The following is a 15,331-nucleotide window of genomic DNA, read 5'->3' as shown; positions in this document are numbered from 1 at the left end:
CAAGATTTTACTGATGGTGGAGTCAAAACTTCAAGTCCGAATTGCGAGTGAACGGGATGTCAGAGATGGGTACCGACAAAGGGAATATGGTAGCCCCCGATATGATTTTACTGATGGTGGAGTCAAAACTTCAAACTCGGATTGCGGGTGAACGGGACATCGGAGGTGGGTACCGACAAAGGGAATATAGTAACTCCCGATAAGATTTTACTGATGGTGGAATCAAAACCTCAAATCCGAATTGCGGGTGAATGGGACGTCGGAAGCCGGTACCGACAAAGGGAATATGGTAGCCTTCGACAAGATCTTATTGATAGTGGAGTCAACACTGTGGCTAATAAAACACTGATCTGCCACAGAAAAATGCGATGAAGTCCCTTCGATCTCACAGGAGGACTTTGATAATTTTTTAACATAAAATGCGATAAAATGCCAACCTAATAGTTTCCACCTGATTCACGTAAACCTAGTGATGTGGATTGTAAAATAACGATTTGTAAGTTACATAAAAAACGGTTATATTACGCGTTACTTACAAGAGGTCGGTTTTTTTATGTAATTTATGTCTTTTATGAAATTTACGTAACTTACGTTTTTTATTTAAAAAACCGTAATTTTTGTAAGTTACATAAATGTAATACCTATTTGATACATTTTGATCGATACTACCACAGACCATCAACGGAACTACCAACGTAAACGATTCATCTAATTCGCGATCTGGAACTTCTCCCCCCAAAAGACGCGTGATGGCGAAATACTGCTTGGGTATGTTATTTAATACAGCAAAATATATAATTTAACAAGTCTTTTGTTTTCAAACACTCATAAAATTCAAAAAGGTTTATGAAATATTTTAAAAAAATATAAAAAACATAAATGACAGGTAATTTTACAAAAATATTTGTAAATTACGTAAAAAACATAAATTACTGGTAATTTTACTGTAAAATTACAGTTTTTTTTTAAAAATGATGTTATATAAATTACATAAAATACATAAAAAACATAAACGTGGTAATTTTACACGTAATATTACGCACTTAAAAAAAACGTGTAATTTAACATCACTACCGGTAAACCAAACTTATCTTAAACGCACGAAACGATCATCAATGTCCAAGGATACTATATAATAATGTGCGATCAAAAATGCTGTCGAGTCACCTTTGGAATTTTTGTTTCCATGGGAAATCGTACTTAACTTGAACTTCCAAAGGCGACTCGACAGCAAGTAATTTTTGATCGCCCGTTATAAGGATTGCTCGATCACTGAATTTTTCGCCGCGTGTAGTGACGTCACTCGCGGACCCAGTACCAGCGCATGCTTTGATTAAGGCCGATTCCCATTATAGCAGCATCGAGAAGCGCGGCGCGGTGAAAAGGTGCTGTCAATTGTTCGCATGTAAATAAGTAGATCCGTTTTCACCTAGGCAGAGCGGTGCAGAGCAGAGCGGCGCGGTGCAGCGCAGCAAATTTTAAACGCGTCGGGAAGCATTTGAATACGCGGCGCTGCTTTGAAACGCGCCGCTCTGCGTGTAGACGGACAAGTGGGAATCGAGGAGCGAAGCAGATCGGCGTGGTGCTGCAGCTTGTGAAAAGCATTTAATTCTCTTCTCTGTTGAGCTTGCGTGTGTTAGTGGATTCGCTATGGACGGACAAAGAATCAAAAAATTAATTGTACTCGTCCGCTTTCTTTTTTCGTCGTGTACATGGCATAGTGCCGCTATAAATATTATGAAATCATCTGGTGATGATGACGATGACGCTCTTCTTCGAGCGTGTAAGAATACATTCTCCCTTAAACTGAACACAAACAGAAACGCTGCCTCGTCACGCTTCCAAATGGTGCTTAAGTGGGAATACCCCTCTACAGTTTGCTGCTAGCGACGCGCCGCTCGGTGCTGCTCTGATGAGAACCGACCTTTAGGATTACCATAAAATACGTTCAAATGGGTGTTGTAGGCAGTAGGGCTGGGCGATTACGGGTTTGAATAATCGATAATCGATTATGAAAAATAATCGATTACACTGATTAATCGATTAATCAAATAATCGATTAATCAAATAATCGATTAATCAAATAATCGTTTAATCAAATAATCGTTTACTCAAATAATCGATTAATCAAATCATCGATTAATCAAATAATCGATTAATCACCTAATCGTTTAATCAAAAGTCGATTGTCACATACAAAGAGTGATAAATATCTGTATGCATTAATACGTTAATTATTTAATAATAAAAATAAAAAATAATTCCATTACTCTTTTCATCAAATCGTTCATTACTAGGCAGATCGATTAATCAATAATCAACAAAGTGTCCCTGGTTCGAATCCGGGTTCGGGAATGGATATTTGCAAATGCATAGTGGGTTGGTGGGTAGAACAGCCTTGGCTGAAACCCTGCCCATTTGAAAATGAAGGTCAAAAATAAAAATAAATAAATAAAAATAAATGATTAGGCAGCTTACTCTCCGATGAGGTGTGCTTTAGTTTTGATGATACAATCTTAATTCATTTTAGCTGCTTAAAGTGACGTTTTAACATCCGCTATAAAATAAAATAATACTTGTGAGCTGTGAGTGCTCCTTTTTACGTAAACTGATGATCCAGCTAATAATAATCAATTAAAATTTACTTAATAATTGATTAATCAAATAACCGATTAATCAAATAATCGATTAATCAAACAATCGATTAATCAAATAATTGATTAATCAAATAATCGATTAATCAAATAATCGATTAATCAAATAATCGATCAATCAAATAATCGATTAATCGATTAATTTAATAGAATAATCAAACCCGATTATCGATTATCGTTTGATTATAATCGATTAATCGATTTTTTTGCCCAACGCTACTAGGCAGGCATTTAAATTAGAAACACTTGTCCATTAATCTCGCTTGCAGCACCATATCCATTCCTTGCGTATTAATCCATCGGTTTTAGGGAAGTTATAGTAAATGACTTCCGGGTTAGTGATTTTTGTGCAAACACGGCTGTTGTTACAGTCTAATATTGCACATCGGCGTCCTGGCGTCCGTTCACAACTACTTAGCAAATTATAACTGTCAATTCTGACAGCCAGGTCCGTTGGTGACGTCACATATGACTTAAACTTGGGCAACATTACAAGTGTAGGGATCGAGCAATCCTTATATTATATAGTATCCTTGATCAATGTCACTGAATGCTCGTTTTCACGGTCAAAAAATGTTCAGTGAAATTGAAGCAGTAGTTCCATTGAGATTGATATACAAAAAGTAGAAATGTCTTTCACTTTGATTGCAACGCAAAATGGTTGAGCAATATCGTTGAACAGACGTTCATATTAGTCTACATCATTTCAATAACATAGATTCCATAGAATTATAATTCTATGATAGATTCAATGTTATTGATCAATAAAATAGACTAAGTAATAAGTATTTAATTGTTACTGTTATAAATCAATATGTTTAAGAACCAATCGTTTTATATTTATAGTTTATCGTTAATAGTGTTAGTTTCTGTGAACATTACCTAATAGCGTTGAGTGAAAAATAGTAAGGTAATTAATTGTAGGTACCTACATAAATAAACATTCAAATAAATCAAAATTAAACTCACTTTACTTATAAGTATTTTAGAAAACAACGACGTTACTATACCTATAAATAATAATATTTAAACAGCTTCAGCAAATCCAACGCGCTTTTTTCCCAAATCATATATCGTATAATACTTCCTTAAGAAAACGTCTCCCAAAATCCACGTAGGGCCACTGTTGGACAAAGCCATAAATCCAGACACGCACGATTCCCTCAAACCTTCTTTAATCTGAAAGACCAATCGCATTTAGGTATTGCTCGTTTCATTTCTTTATATGTTTTGCTTTGTTTTTAGAAAATAGAATAAGAAACCACCAAAATAAAAATAGTTAAACATGAACATATTTGAACGAAATATATATTTATAACGCAGCTTACCCTAAGGATATAATCATTTCCTTGTAGAATATAGCTTCGTCTATTTAATACAAAAGTTATTGAAGGCAATGCCGAAACTAGTTTACAGTCTACCATATATAGACCACTGCGGGAATCAAGTTTTGCCCCAATGGCTGCATTGATATCCTTAACGTCCGCTGCAGGTCCAACAATTAAACTGGTTCCTGTATCAACAATAGCTTCACATCCACTGCTACAAAATGGTCTAGAACCGAGTCGAAGAAAATCCATTTTTATTCGCCAGTGACCTTCTTTGTAAACAGGCACGTAATTTACGGAGCCTTTGTAGTGCTTTGGGTTAGAACCGCCAAATACCAATTCACCTTGTGATCCATCGTTGTAATTTCTACACAGTTTGAAGATGTACCATTAAGTAACATATCACAATGAATTAAATTAATACTTGCCTATTTAAGTAAAATGAAAACACAGGTTGTGAAATAAGTTTCTGCGAAATCATATTGTAGACAGGAGGTACTGCTCCTTTTGCTGCAATATTTTGAAATCCTAATCCCAATATTCCATCAAATTTTGCTGCAACGAAGGTATTCCCCGGTTGAACTATGGCTTCACCAAACGTCTGTCTTTTTATACTTATTTGACCAATCTAAAGTGAACAGTAGGTAGATAATTGCGCTCGCACATTACACAATATGGCACATACAATTTTCGATATTTTGCTCATGTTCACTTAAAACGGGAAAGAAAACTTTTGTGTATTCGTCTGCTTGTGCTCAAACTAATTTTTGATGAGAAATTACCAATTATTTGTTATTACATTTACTTAAATACAATGCATAAATGAACATACAAGTGCCCTGTGCTCAATTCTTAAATATACAAGTCAATGCAATATGCAATTTTGCAACCCACCTTACACATTAACTAGGTAAGATTAGTTGCATATCTTAAGGGGTATTTGTGACGAATTGAACATAGGGATTTGTATGTTAAAATTTACGCACCTATGTATAAAAGAGTACACTCGGATTTAAAAAATGCAATATTCTGTTAAATTGTGTTGTATTGTAAGTCACATAACGCAACAGCTTTAAATATAAACTCCAGAAAGCTTATATTCAAAGGCAACAAGAAAACTTACTTTTAATGTATCTTTTGATAAAAATCCACCAACGCTTCCTGTTCCATACAAGATTGCAAATAGTGTACCATTTCTTTCATACGTGCTCGACTTAGATGAATCAAATTTTTTGTGTGTCTCTGAAATAGGTATCGTTATAAAAAACATTGTACAACTTGCGTAATGTTTTGTTATTTGCGACGTTTTCGACTAAGACTAACTACATGCGAAATTAGATGACTCGCACTAGTAGGAGAGGGGCACGTACTTTCTGACCAGAAAGATCAATTTTCAAAAATGAGTAGGTATAACTTTTGTTTGAAAAGTGATTTTTAAAAACTGTTAGACAATTTTGTTCCATAACTCATGAAGTATAATATATACACAACAAACTTCGTGGAATTCTGTCCATTTTCGTTGTCCGGCCAAGAATTGTAGTGTAATTTTTTTTCAAATTTTGAAAAACCAATTTCAGATTCGTGAGTTTCATTTTGAAAAAATCCCAGGTAGGTACCAAATTTCGTCGAAATGAGAATTTTTTTCGCACCCCCAGTTAGGGGCGCGCTCTTGCATGGTAGGAATTTTGCAAAATCGGAAAGGGCATATCCCAAAACCTATTCAAAGGCGTGCCACCAGTCTTTGTAACTGTTCTAGTTGCTGAGAAAGAAGTTAAAAAAATGAAAAGTCCACAACTTTTATGGGGGTGGCTTCCAAACGGAACACGTTCGACTCTGGTCGGTTTATTTGGAAAAAGTGCTTGTTTTGATCCTCTCTACTACCCATTTTTAAGGCTCTTTTGGATAAAAATAGTGCTATATATTCAGTTTGACCATAGAGTAAATATTATTTACTCTATGGTTTGGCTGTTCGATCGGTCGGTTAGCTGCAAATTTTTTTTGAGTATAACTTTCGAAGGAATCATGGTAGAATGCTCGGGTTTGAAGTATTACCTTTGTCAGCTTTAATTGTGTCACACTTCTTTGCATGCAGATTATATTTCAGCGTTAATAAAACCTCGATCCGTCGCACAACAACGCGCTTAAGTAGCTCGACGCATCGAGTACCTACTTTTGAACTTGTTTTTACAGACTTATATCATATATGTAACAGTTAACAGCCTGGTAGGTATACACTGTCTATTGAAAACTTTGGATATACTTACTACAGGCTGCATTTGTATAATGACACTCTGCCGATGGAACCCAAAGGTTTGACGAACCTGTGTCGAAAATCACATTAAATGCCTGAGGAGGTGTGCCAATAGATATGGGTCCATAGTATTGCGCCTAAATATAAGTATATTAGGAAATTGTTTTAATAGTTATTTACATAAAAGTCAGGAAAATGACACATTACTGGCGAGGAATAGGGACGAGTACTTTAATTTCCTTACAGAACTTACATTAAGGAAATTTGTCAATCGTACAGAGGTTTCTCCATAACGAGTTCTGAGGCGTCCTGTGGCATTTGGTATCAATAATGTACTTGAAATTGGATCTCGATATAAAGGTACACTGCAACATTACAGATTGTTATTATAGTCTAAAACCATAGAATATTGTTTACTCTATGCTAAAACTAATGTTCAATTTGAATTTAATTCTTCTAACCTCAATTATTTTTAGCGTAACACAACGAAGGTAACGTTTATGTGCTCTATTTTCCGTTGTCTGTCTGTCTGTTCAGTCGAGTTCTCGGCCCCTGGACTACCTAGAGACTTTGGGTTTTCGCCAGTGCCGGTTTAGGAACATGTTCTTTCCTAGGCACAGCCCTTTCAGTGCCCACCCGGCACCTGGGGTTAAATAAAAAATTCTTTTTTTTTTAAATAGTCTGTAATACTTAAAATCAATGAAATAGACGTATTATTACACCAAACATAAATTATTTGCATTTTTAGATAATAGTTAATTATAATTCTTACAAAATGAATAGAATAAGGTATTTTTTTAATAATAAAAAAATGATCTCTGAAACATTTTTTTCCTAGCCTTTTGTGATGCGAATTTATCCAAAATTCCCTCAATGCGGTCTAGTATTAAATATATCACTACTCATGTGTAGAAGCCCGAGATTAAGCCTAACACTGCTGTGAGAATCTCTTAAAAGTTTACGTAGGTAGGTACTATGTAAGTCCCCCAGTCTACTCGGAAGTCGCATTTCATTCCCTACGTACGGTTCTACGTTGGGAATTTCCATTCCATCCAAGTCCAACAGCAATAAACGACAATGATACCTACTATGCGATCAAAAATGAGTTGTTGTCGAGTCACCTTTGGAATTTTTGTTTACATGGCTATGAAAACTTCAAATGCGTAAGCCATCTGCTCTTTAAAACAAATTTTTAAAGATCTTTTGTTTATTTATTTATTTATTTATTTATTTAACCAGAAACCATACAGAATAAAAATTCCAATTACATGGCACTGGGGCTCTGAACAAATATTAGGACTTAAGATCTAATTTTATTTATTATTGAATTTAGGGGATCGTGAAAAAGTCGATATCATTAACTGAGGACAACTTATTTAAAGTGATCAAGATCTTAATAAGTGGGGAAGTTGTGTTGTTAACTACAAAAATAGTATTATTTTGCCTTAGCTTAACAAATGGTACCTTAAGCTTAATTTCTTGAAGTAATTCGGAAGAGTATAACAAGTTGTGTAAAATTTTGAAGACAAACATTGTGGAGGCAATGTACCGTCGGGTTTCTAACCTCGTTATATCTAAGCCGAAAGTACTATTTAAGTAATTAAGCTGGGTACCGTAAGAGATCAAATGTGGATAATTTTGGGTTGACCTAAAAAACATTACTCGGATGAACTTTTTCTGCACTTTTTCGATCATGTCTGAGTATTTGAGAGTTTGAGGAGACCAGATACATGCAGCATACTCCAGCTTGGATCTAATAAACGCATTATATAAGGTTAGCATTGTCTGTATATTCATGAAATTGAGTGTATGCCTGATAACGAAACCAAGAAGTTTGTAACACTCATTTGTTAGGTATTCAATGTGTAAGTTAAAGTTAAGGTTGGTATTGAAAAACACGCCCAGGTCCTTAACGGAGGTGACTCGTAGTAAGACCTTTCCATTCATCTTATAGTCAAAAAGTAAGGGATTTTTCGATCTAGTAAAAGTAAGGACTTTACACTTATTGATATTTAGTTTTAGTTTATTTTTGATACACCACTTAATTACTGAGTTAATGTCCTCTTGAATATTTAAATACTCACTTGGGGATTGGACTTTATTAAAAAGTTTTAGGTCGTCCGCAAATAGTAGTGCTTTCGAGTTTTTTATCACTCGCGGTAAATCATTTATGTATAAGAGAAACAGAAAAGGACCAAGAAGTGTTCCCTGGGGAACGCCTGATGAGGGATAAAATTCGGCTGAATTCACACCATTGAATTTCACTCTTGTTTTACGGAAAGATAAATATGATTTTAAGAATTTGACGGTCGGATTACTTACGCAATTTAAAACAAGTTTACGGAGCAAGACTTGATGGGATACTGTATCAAATGCCTTCGCAAAATCTGTATAAACACAGTCCACCTGGGCTCTCTCATCCAAGGCTCCTACTGAGAAATGCGTAAACTGCATTAAATTTGTAATCGTTGATCTGTTCCGCGTGAAACCGTGCTGTTGATCTGCAATTATACTGCTGAGATGGGAATAAAGTCTAGTATAGATCACTTTTTCGAAAATTTTCGCTATTGCTGGTATAATTGCAATTGGGCGATAATTCTCAACTAATTTTCGGCTTCCACTTTTGTGAATTGGTGTTATTCTGGTGCATTTCCAAGCTTCAGGGAATGTACATGTTTGCAAAGCTAAATTAAATAGATGTTGTAAGGGGGTTACCAATAAAGATGCACATCCTTTCACGATGTAGGGTGGGATTCCATCTTCGCCTATAGCCGAGCTCGGTTTCAATTTTTTAATTGCTTCCAGTATCTCGGAATCATGTAACTGAGTCAAGTGCAATTTGGATAGCACCAGGTCCGATTCCACGTCATCTTCCGGGTCATCGTTCCTCTCCATAGTGTAGACTGACTCGAAGAAGGATGCAAAGGCGTCCGCAATGCTTGTGGCGTCCGTTAACGAGGTGTCTTTGTACTCAAAAACTCCAGGTAGTTGACTATTCTTCCTCAACGACTTGATGTAGTTCCAGAATTTATTGGAATTCTTCCGCAGATCCATTTCAATTTGATTAATGTACCTCTTATGAGCAATGTGGATCATCCTTTTGAGTTCTTTTCTGGCTTCAATGAAGTCTTCCGATTGGCCCTGTAACCGAAACTTATTTTTCTGTTTGATTTTCTTAATAATGTCTATATTAAACCAGCTAGGATACTTATTGGCACTCCTAATTGTAACTTTGGGACACATTCATCGAAAATGTTCATTACCGTTTGATTAAAGCTAGTTACTGCATCATCTACCGATTTGAAATTCTTCAGGATAAGAGACTCCTTCCAATTGATATCGCGAAAAAGGACGTACATTTTAACAAAATCTGCTTTTTTGAAATTGAAGTTGGTTAATTTGGTAATTCGCTTAGCTGGTCTATGGACTTTGTAGACTATTTCTAGTGCAGGATGAAGTGGATTAATTTTATCCAGTGAGTCGACAGCAGATTTAATTTCCGCGTTTAAGTTAGTTAAAATTAGGTCAAGGGTTCTATTATTGCAGTTTTTAAGTTTAACCGTATTAATGAGTTTTAAGTTGTACATCGAAGCTATATTTTTAATTACTTTGCATTTAGCACTCGCGTTTTCGAAATTATACGTGGCGTCAACAATTTGTGGTAGGTTAAAATCGCCTGCTATTAACACTTCCGATGAATGCAACATGTTTTCAATTGTTTCTAAACTTTTGGTAAAACTCACGTACTTATCAATACCAGATTTCGGTTGAAAGTAGACAACACCAATAATGTATGAAGTATTATTAATTTTAAGTTTGACCCATATTTCATTTAGATCACTTTGAAATTCCAATTTTTCAGCATTCAAATCGGTCTTGACTGCGATTAAAACTCCGCCTCCCATGGTGCACTTCATTTCTTCGTAATTACGGTCATTGCGAAAGACCGCATATTGATTGTTTAAATACTCAGCGTCATGAAAATTTTCCGTTAACCAGGTCTCAGTCAGTAGAATAATGTCGTAATTTGTAATTGCCAATTTATTTTTGAAAGATTGCGCTTTCGTTCGCATTCCACTTACGTTCTGATAATAGATTGAGAGCGTTGATCCGTACCTATTTCCTTGGTTGATTAGTGTTGGGGATGGCCTAAAAAATCAATTCTGCTTCTTTCTTGATCGAGTCGTTTTTTGTAGACTGGGCAATCAACACTCCAGGCCGGGTGCTGTACATCCAGTTTCATTTTTAGTTTCTCAACGGCGTTGGCACAGTTACTGCATTTGATTTCCGCGTCCGAAGCTTTACAGCTCGCTAGGTCATGGTCTCCCGCACATTTGGGGCAGGTAGTAGTTTTGCTACAGTCAGTTGCCTTATGTCCGAACCCATTGCATTTGTAGTATTTTGTTTGCCCAATATATACTTACTTGACTACAATCTTTACAACTTATTTTCTATATTCCCACTTTATCTAATAAGAGTGGACAAGTTACCAAAAAATATAGAAAACGCGCTGTCTTGCCATCTATAGACTAGAGCTATACTCTAGATGGATTGAAAAATAAACTTTTCTGAACAATTATATCAATGGTAACACTATAATTAAAAAAAAAAGTTAAACCGCTTTTGAGCAAGAGGCAGAGAGTGCACTTTCAAATTTGTGTTTTGGATTTTAATCGCCCCATGGATATTTCATGGCTTAACGAGAATACAAACATGAAATAATTTTTAATTTCTGATCGAATGACGCCAATACCAAGTCTGTAAGTGGTGTAGATCCGGAGAGGAACCTTCGTAACTCAGACAGATAGACATCAAGAGCGCAAAAATGCAAACGCAATCTTATATGCAAATGCGAATAGTATACGCGTATAAGTTAAATGACGTACCTTATAAAACCACACCAAACTACAGTAAAGGAACAAAATAGAAACACTATTTGTAACATTGTGGTTCTTATAAGCTGAATTAGATTTTCTATACGCTTATATACAGGTAGCTATATCATAATTCCAAAAAACAATTGAAATTGATATCGTAAATAGCAAACAAAAAAAATTGTCTTTCAGTTTTGCAACATCACGTTGTGAACGATATGGTAAGTATACATGTACACATCACACTTGTCACTACATAACTTTATAGTATCTCTGATTATAGTATTATGGTAGGTATAGGTGACCACACCATACGTTACTTGTATCATTGAATTCAAAGTTTGTATTCTTTACGCAGAAATATGCGACCTTCCATGTTCACTGTTCAGTAGTATGGCAACTAATTCGTGCTGAATTAATGGTATGGTATGCAATGGTAAACTCGAACGGTATGGACAAATTCAAAAATCCATAGTATGTGGGTAAAGTGGATTTAGATATATGAATGATACATTACTAGGAACTATTTCAAAAATTAAATTAGTTATTGTCAACTGAGATTTTTATGTCGTTTAAAGATAGTAAATACCACGTACCAACAAAATATTTAACATAACAGGCACAGGTACGTATGACACATTTTTTTAACATTTATATAAAGTCCGTAGGTACTCTTTTGTTTTAAATGAACCAATTAATAAATATTTGGTATGAAAAAGTGACCGATAATGTGTAGATAAGAACGTACTTTTTGTAGTATCGATAAAATACAATTTCCAAGAGCCACTTCTACTCATGGTGGCTCTTTTATTATTCAATGATATACCTACCTTTTTTCAGATTAGATAAACGTGAAATTACATTTACATGACGTATAGGTAGGTACCTATACGAGTCTACAATGTCTCTAAAATAAAATTGCACCTAAGTGCTTGTTCACAATGGACATAAGCGTAACAAAAACATAACAGATGCATAATTCATAATGTTGAATAGTAGCAAACCAACGTAGGTGTTCACAATGATTACATAATTTTTATTTTTTTGTAAATGTTTGTGTATGTTTTATGTCCTACCGAAAGGGTACATAAAAAATACATAAAGTTGGGTCGGTTTCAACTTTACGTAGGTTTTATGAAAAATCTAGTGGAATTAGGTGTATTTCTGTTGGGTACAAAGACGCAGCTGTTGGTTTGACATTTCAGTTACTACGTCTAACGTCGATGACATCTCTTCTGCCAACATAATCTGGTTATTTTTAAATTGGTACATAGTTTTTGGCGCATTATTTCATAGTTTGGTGTGGTTTGGTCCTTCGTGTGTTGTTTTTTGATTATATCCAACACGACATGGAAAACGTATAGACGTCGAATTATTAATTAGTTTGGTGCGATTAAAACCCTAATTGTTTAATAAAGGGGACAAAAGATATAAGGTTAATAGGTGATCGAATAATCCTGGTGTATGAAAAAAACCATTCTTCATCATGCAGCTTCATTTCTAGACACGCTTAAATTCTTAAATTCTCCCCTTTTCTCTCGGTATCGATTTATAGGTCTGACCCACCAACGCCGTTTTTGTTTTGTAACAACTTTGTCTCTCTGTCTTCTTAACAGTAAAAGCAATAAAACTGTTGAAATTTCCATCTCAGTGACACACATATACACCACAAATAATATTGCTATGTTCTTGACGTTTTGCCGAGTTTAAATTTCGGATTTGCGCCTACGCAGATAATTATAATCTTACGGTCACTGTGAACACTTTCTCCACCTGCGTAAAATTATGTCTTATGTCAATATTATGTTTTATGTATCTGTTATGTTTTTGTAACGCTTATGTCCATTGTGAACAAGCACTAAGTATACCATTGAATAAAAAATAATTTTTTATTCAATGCCTATACGCCACCAACTTGTGTAGTTGTATCTCAAGTGGAGTAGTATAGAACAACTTAAGACCTTCTGCAGATGCACCTCTAAAAAGCATTATGCGGGTCACTCTGTAATTGGGCTCAAGTCTGTTGAGGGCCCAGAAAAAGAGAGGAATAATAAATAAATACTGTAACGTGATTTATTAATTCGGGTTCGATTTATATCAATATTTATTAAACAGAACTAAAACACTATAAAATCCGTACAATTTATATCGATTATTTATATCACTCACACGTTCGCAATTTATATTTCCGCGCTCGATGTTTACGTACTCGTTCGGTAGTAGACTGCCGCGATGTTCGGTCCGCAACCATTTATACACGCAAGCAATGTAAGTCCCGAACATTCTCGAATACGCGTAGAAAATTCCAGAGCGCCAAAGGCGACGTCATGTCTGGAGCATTTCCGTTACAATACGTTTCGAAGAAATCATCAACTTTATTTTTTTATATGGCTCGTAATAAAATTATACACTGTATTGAATAGAAGATACGACGATGGTCAAATTAGAGAAAAGATGCGCACAAATTTCCTGGAAAATGAAAATATATGTCCGATAGGTAGGGTGACCACCTTCGTCTCGAGCTGAACCCGTAGATTCAAAGTGAGCTCTGTCAAGTGAAGGCCAAATCAGTAAGCAAAATAATATGGTTATTACAAAACAAAAATCCATTTATTTTCTAACTATAAAAATATAAAATGAAAGAAAAAAACCAAAAATCTATTTATTTCTTTGCAATAACCTACTTTTTAAACTTAAACGAATACTTCTTATTGCTTTTGCAGCATGTAAGTAATTCATTTTGTTCGTCTCTTTTAATGTATTCAGTAAATTCCTGACATGACATGTTGAAATTCAATTTCGTACAAAGTTCAGCTTTAACCAAATCTACACGCATTCGATTCCGTTCATCTGTCCATAGGTTCGACATCAGAGAAAAAACTCGCTCTACATAGGCATTGCTAACTGGCACAGACAAAATTCTCGAGACGATTTTGTACAGCTGTACGAAGTTTGAATTTTGGAAAATTTTGACCCACAAGCTACCTACGGAAAAATCTGCGAAGTTGATTTCAAGTTTGAGTTTGTCTAGCGTTGACTTCAAAATATCAATTTCATCAAAAAGGGCATCCTGATTAACGTCAATACGACATGCTGTAACAGTTTCCATTATTTGGTTGAACGAAATGGAACCATTTGTTCTAATGTCGATGCTTGAAAAATGCTTGAAAGGTGAATTTTCAAAATCATAAAACTTGCTTAGGTAATCTAGAGTTCTCTGATAAACCTCGGTAGCTTCTTTTTCAAACTTGCGTTTTTGTTGAGGACTGAGTTTGTTTAAGGCGAACTTAACCTTGCTTCCAAAAAAATGTTCGTTCATTCTAGAAGTGATTTTAGTCCTCAATTCGTTCATTACTGCGTGTACTTCAGAGCTCGTTAACGAATTGCTTTCCAGTTTTAAAATCGTATTCAAAACGCTCATATAATGATGCACAAAATAGATATACCTAACACTCAGCAAAACTTAAATTAGCGTTGATATCTTCTTCCATTTCGTTTTGTTGAGTTTTAATGAACTCCCATACATTTTTGTTGCATTGGTCTTCTCCTAATTCCAAAAAATACTTCTTAACGGCAGGCCAAGACTTAATCTGTCGTTCAAGGGCTTTAAACAAAGATAGCCATCTTGTCACGACGTGTCTTAAAACTTTTTGATATTCTAAGTCTAAAAACTCAAAGCATTCCTTAAGATCAGCATTCTTTTTTGCGGAAATAGAAAATTCAGCATAGGTACACTTTAAGTACTAAATTTTCAACGTCATATGAGAGAGCCTTAGTAGCATTTCTACCCGCATTGTGTATCACATGACAGTTACAGTTTTGAGTTTGCCTTCAAAATATTGGGATTCATAGAACGCAACTTCTGGTAAACTTAATTGTGGACGCCATAGTTAACGGATGCATTCGGCCTTATTCTGGTGACCATTGAAATGTATCCGACATTGAAATTTCATCAATTATTGAGAAAATGTCAACGTTGTTTATAATTTGTGATTACGGTGACCTCAACGGCGTTGAATTATTTCTAATAACCGTTGAAAACTAAACAAGCTCGATTAGGTACTTGTTTTCGACTTTTCAACGCCTGAATTCATATTTTGAGGTTAGGTGTACTTGAATTTGAATGTGATTTGTTAAATAAATCATTATGGCAGACGGATTTATTTTGTTAATCGATGCACTTGTGGAAGACGAACAGCGGTAGAATGTTTGCTACTAATCACT

At 35.1% G+C, this 15,331-nt stretch overlaps 1 protein-coding gene across 1 annotated transcript; it reads right to left on the bottom strand.

The window, feature by feature from the left end:
- Positions 1–3,603: 3,603 nt before the first annotated feature.
- Positions 3,604–11,259, bottom strand: LOC116177138 (lysosomal aspartic protease-like). Its single transcript, XM_031496018.1, has 7 exons — positions 11,120–11,259; positions 6,487–6,598; positions 6,247–6,370; positions 5,106–5,224; positions 4,411–4,610; positions 3,983–4,349; positions 3,604–3,833 (listed from the first exon to the last, which is right to left on the bottom strand). The coding sequence occupies exons 1-7, from the start codon at positions 11,176–11,178 to the stop codon at positions 3,681–3,683; spliced, it is 1,134 nt and encodes a 377-aa protein (XP_031351878.1). The 5' UTR covers positions 11,179–11,259; the 3' UTR covers positions 3,604–3,680.
- Between the last annotated feature and the right edge of the window lie 4,072 nt (positions 11,260–15,331).

Source organism: Photinus pyralis, unplaced genomic scaffold (assembly GCF_008802855.1).
Source record: "Photinus pyralis isolate 1611_PpyrPB1 unplaced genomic scaffold, Ppyr1.3 Ppyr1.4_LG7, whole genome shotgun sequence".
NCBI lineage: Eukaryota > Metazoa > Arthropoda > Insecta > Coleoptera > Lampyridae > Photinus > Photinus pyralis.
The sequence above is the reverse complement of the archived record's forward strand: the minus strand, read 5'-3'. Positions and strand labels throughout refer to the sequence as shown.

Excerpts from the sequence above, each read along its gene's own strand:
- LOC116177138 (XM_031496018.1), bottom strand. The coding sequence starts at position 11,178 with ATGTTACAAATAGTGTTTCTATTTTGTTCCTTTACTGTAGTTTGGTGT. Across the intron at positions 6,599-11,119 it reads GTTTGGTGTGGTTTTATAAG|TGTACCTTTATATCGAGATC; the intron begins GTACGTCATTTA and ends GTAATGTTGCAG. Across the intron at positions 4,350-4,410 it reads TTTTCATTTTACTTAAATAG|AAATTACAACGATGGATCAC; the intron begins GCAAGTATTAAT and ends CAAACTGTGTAG.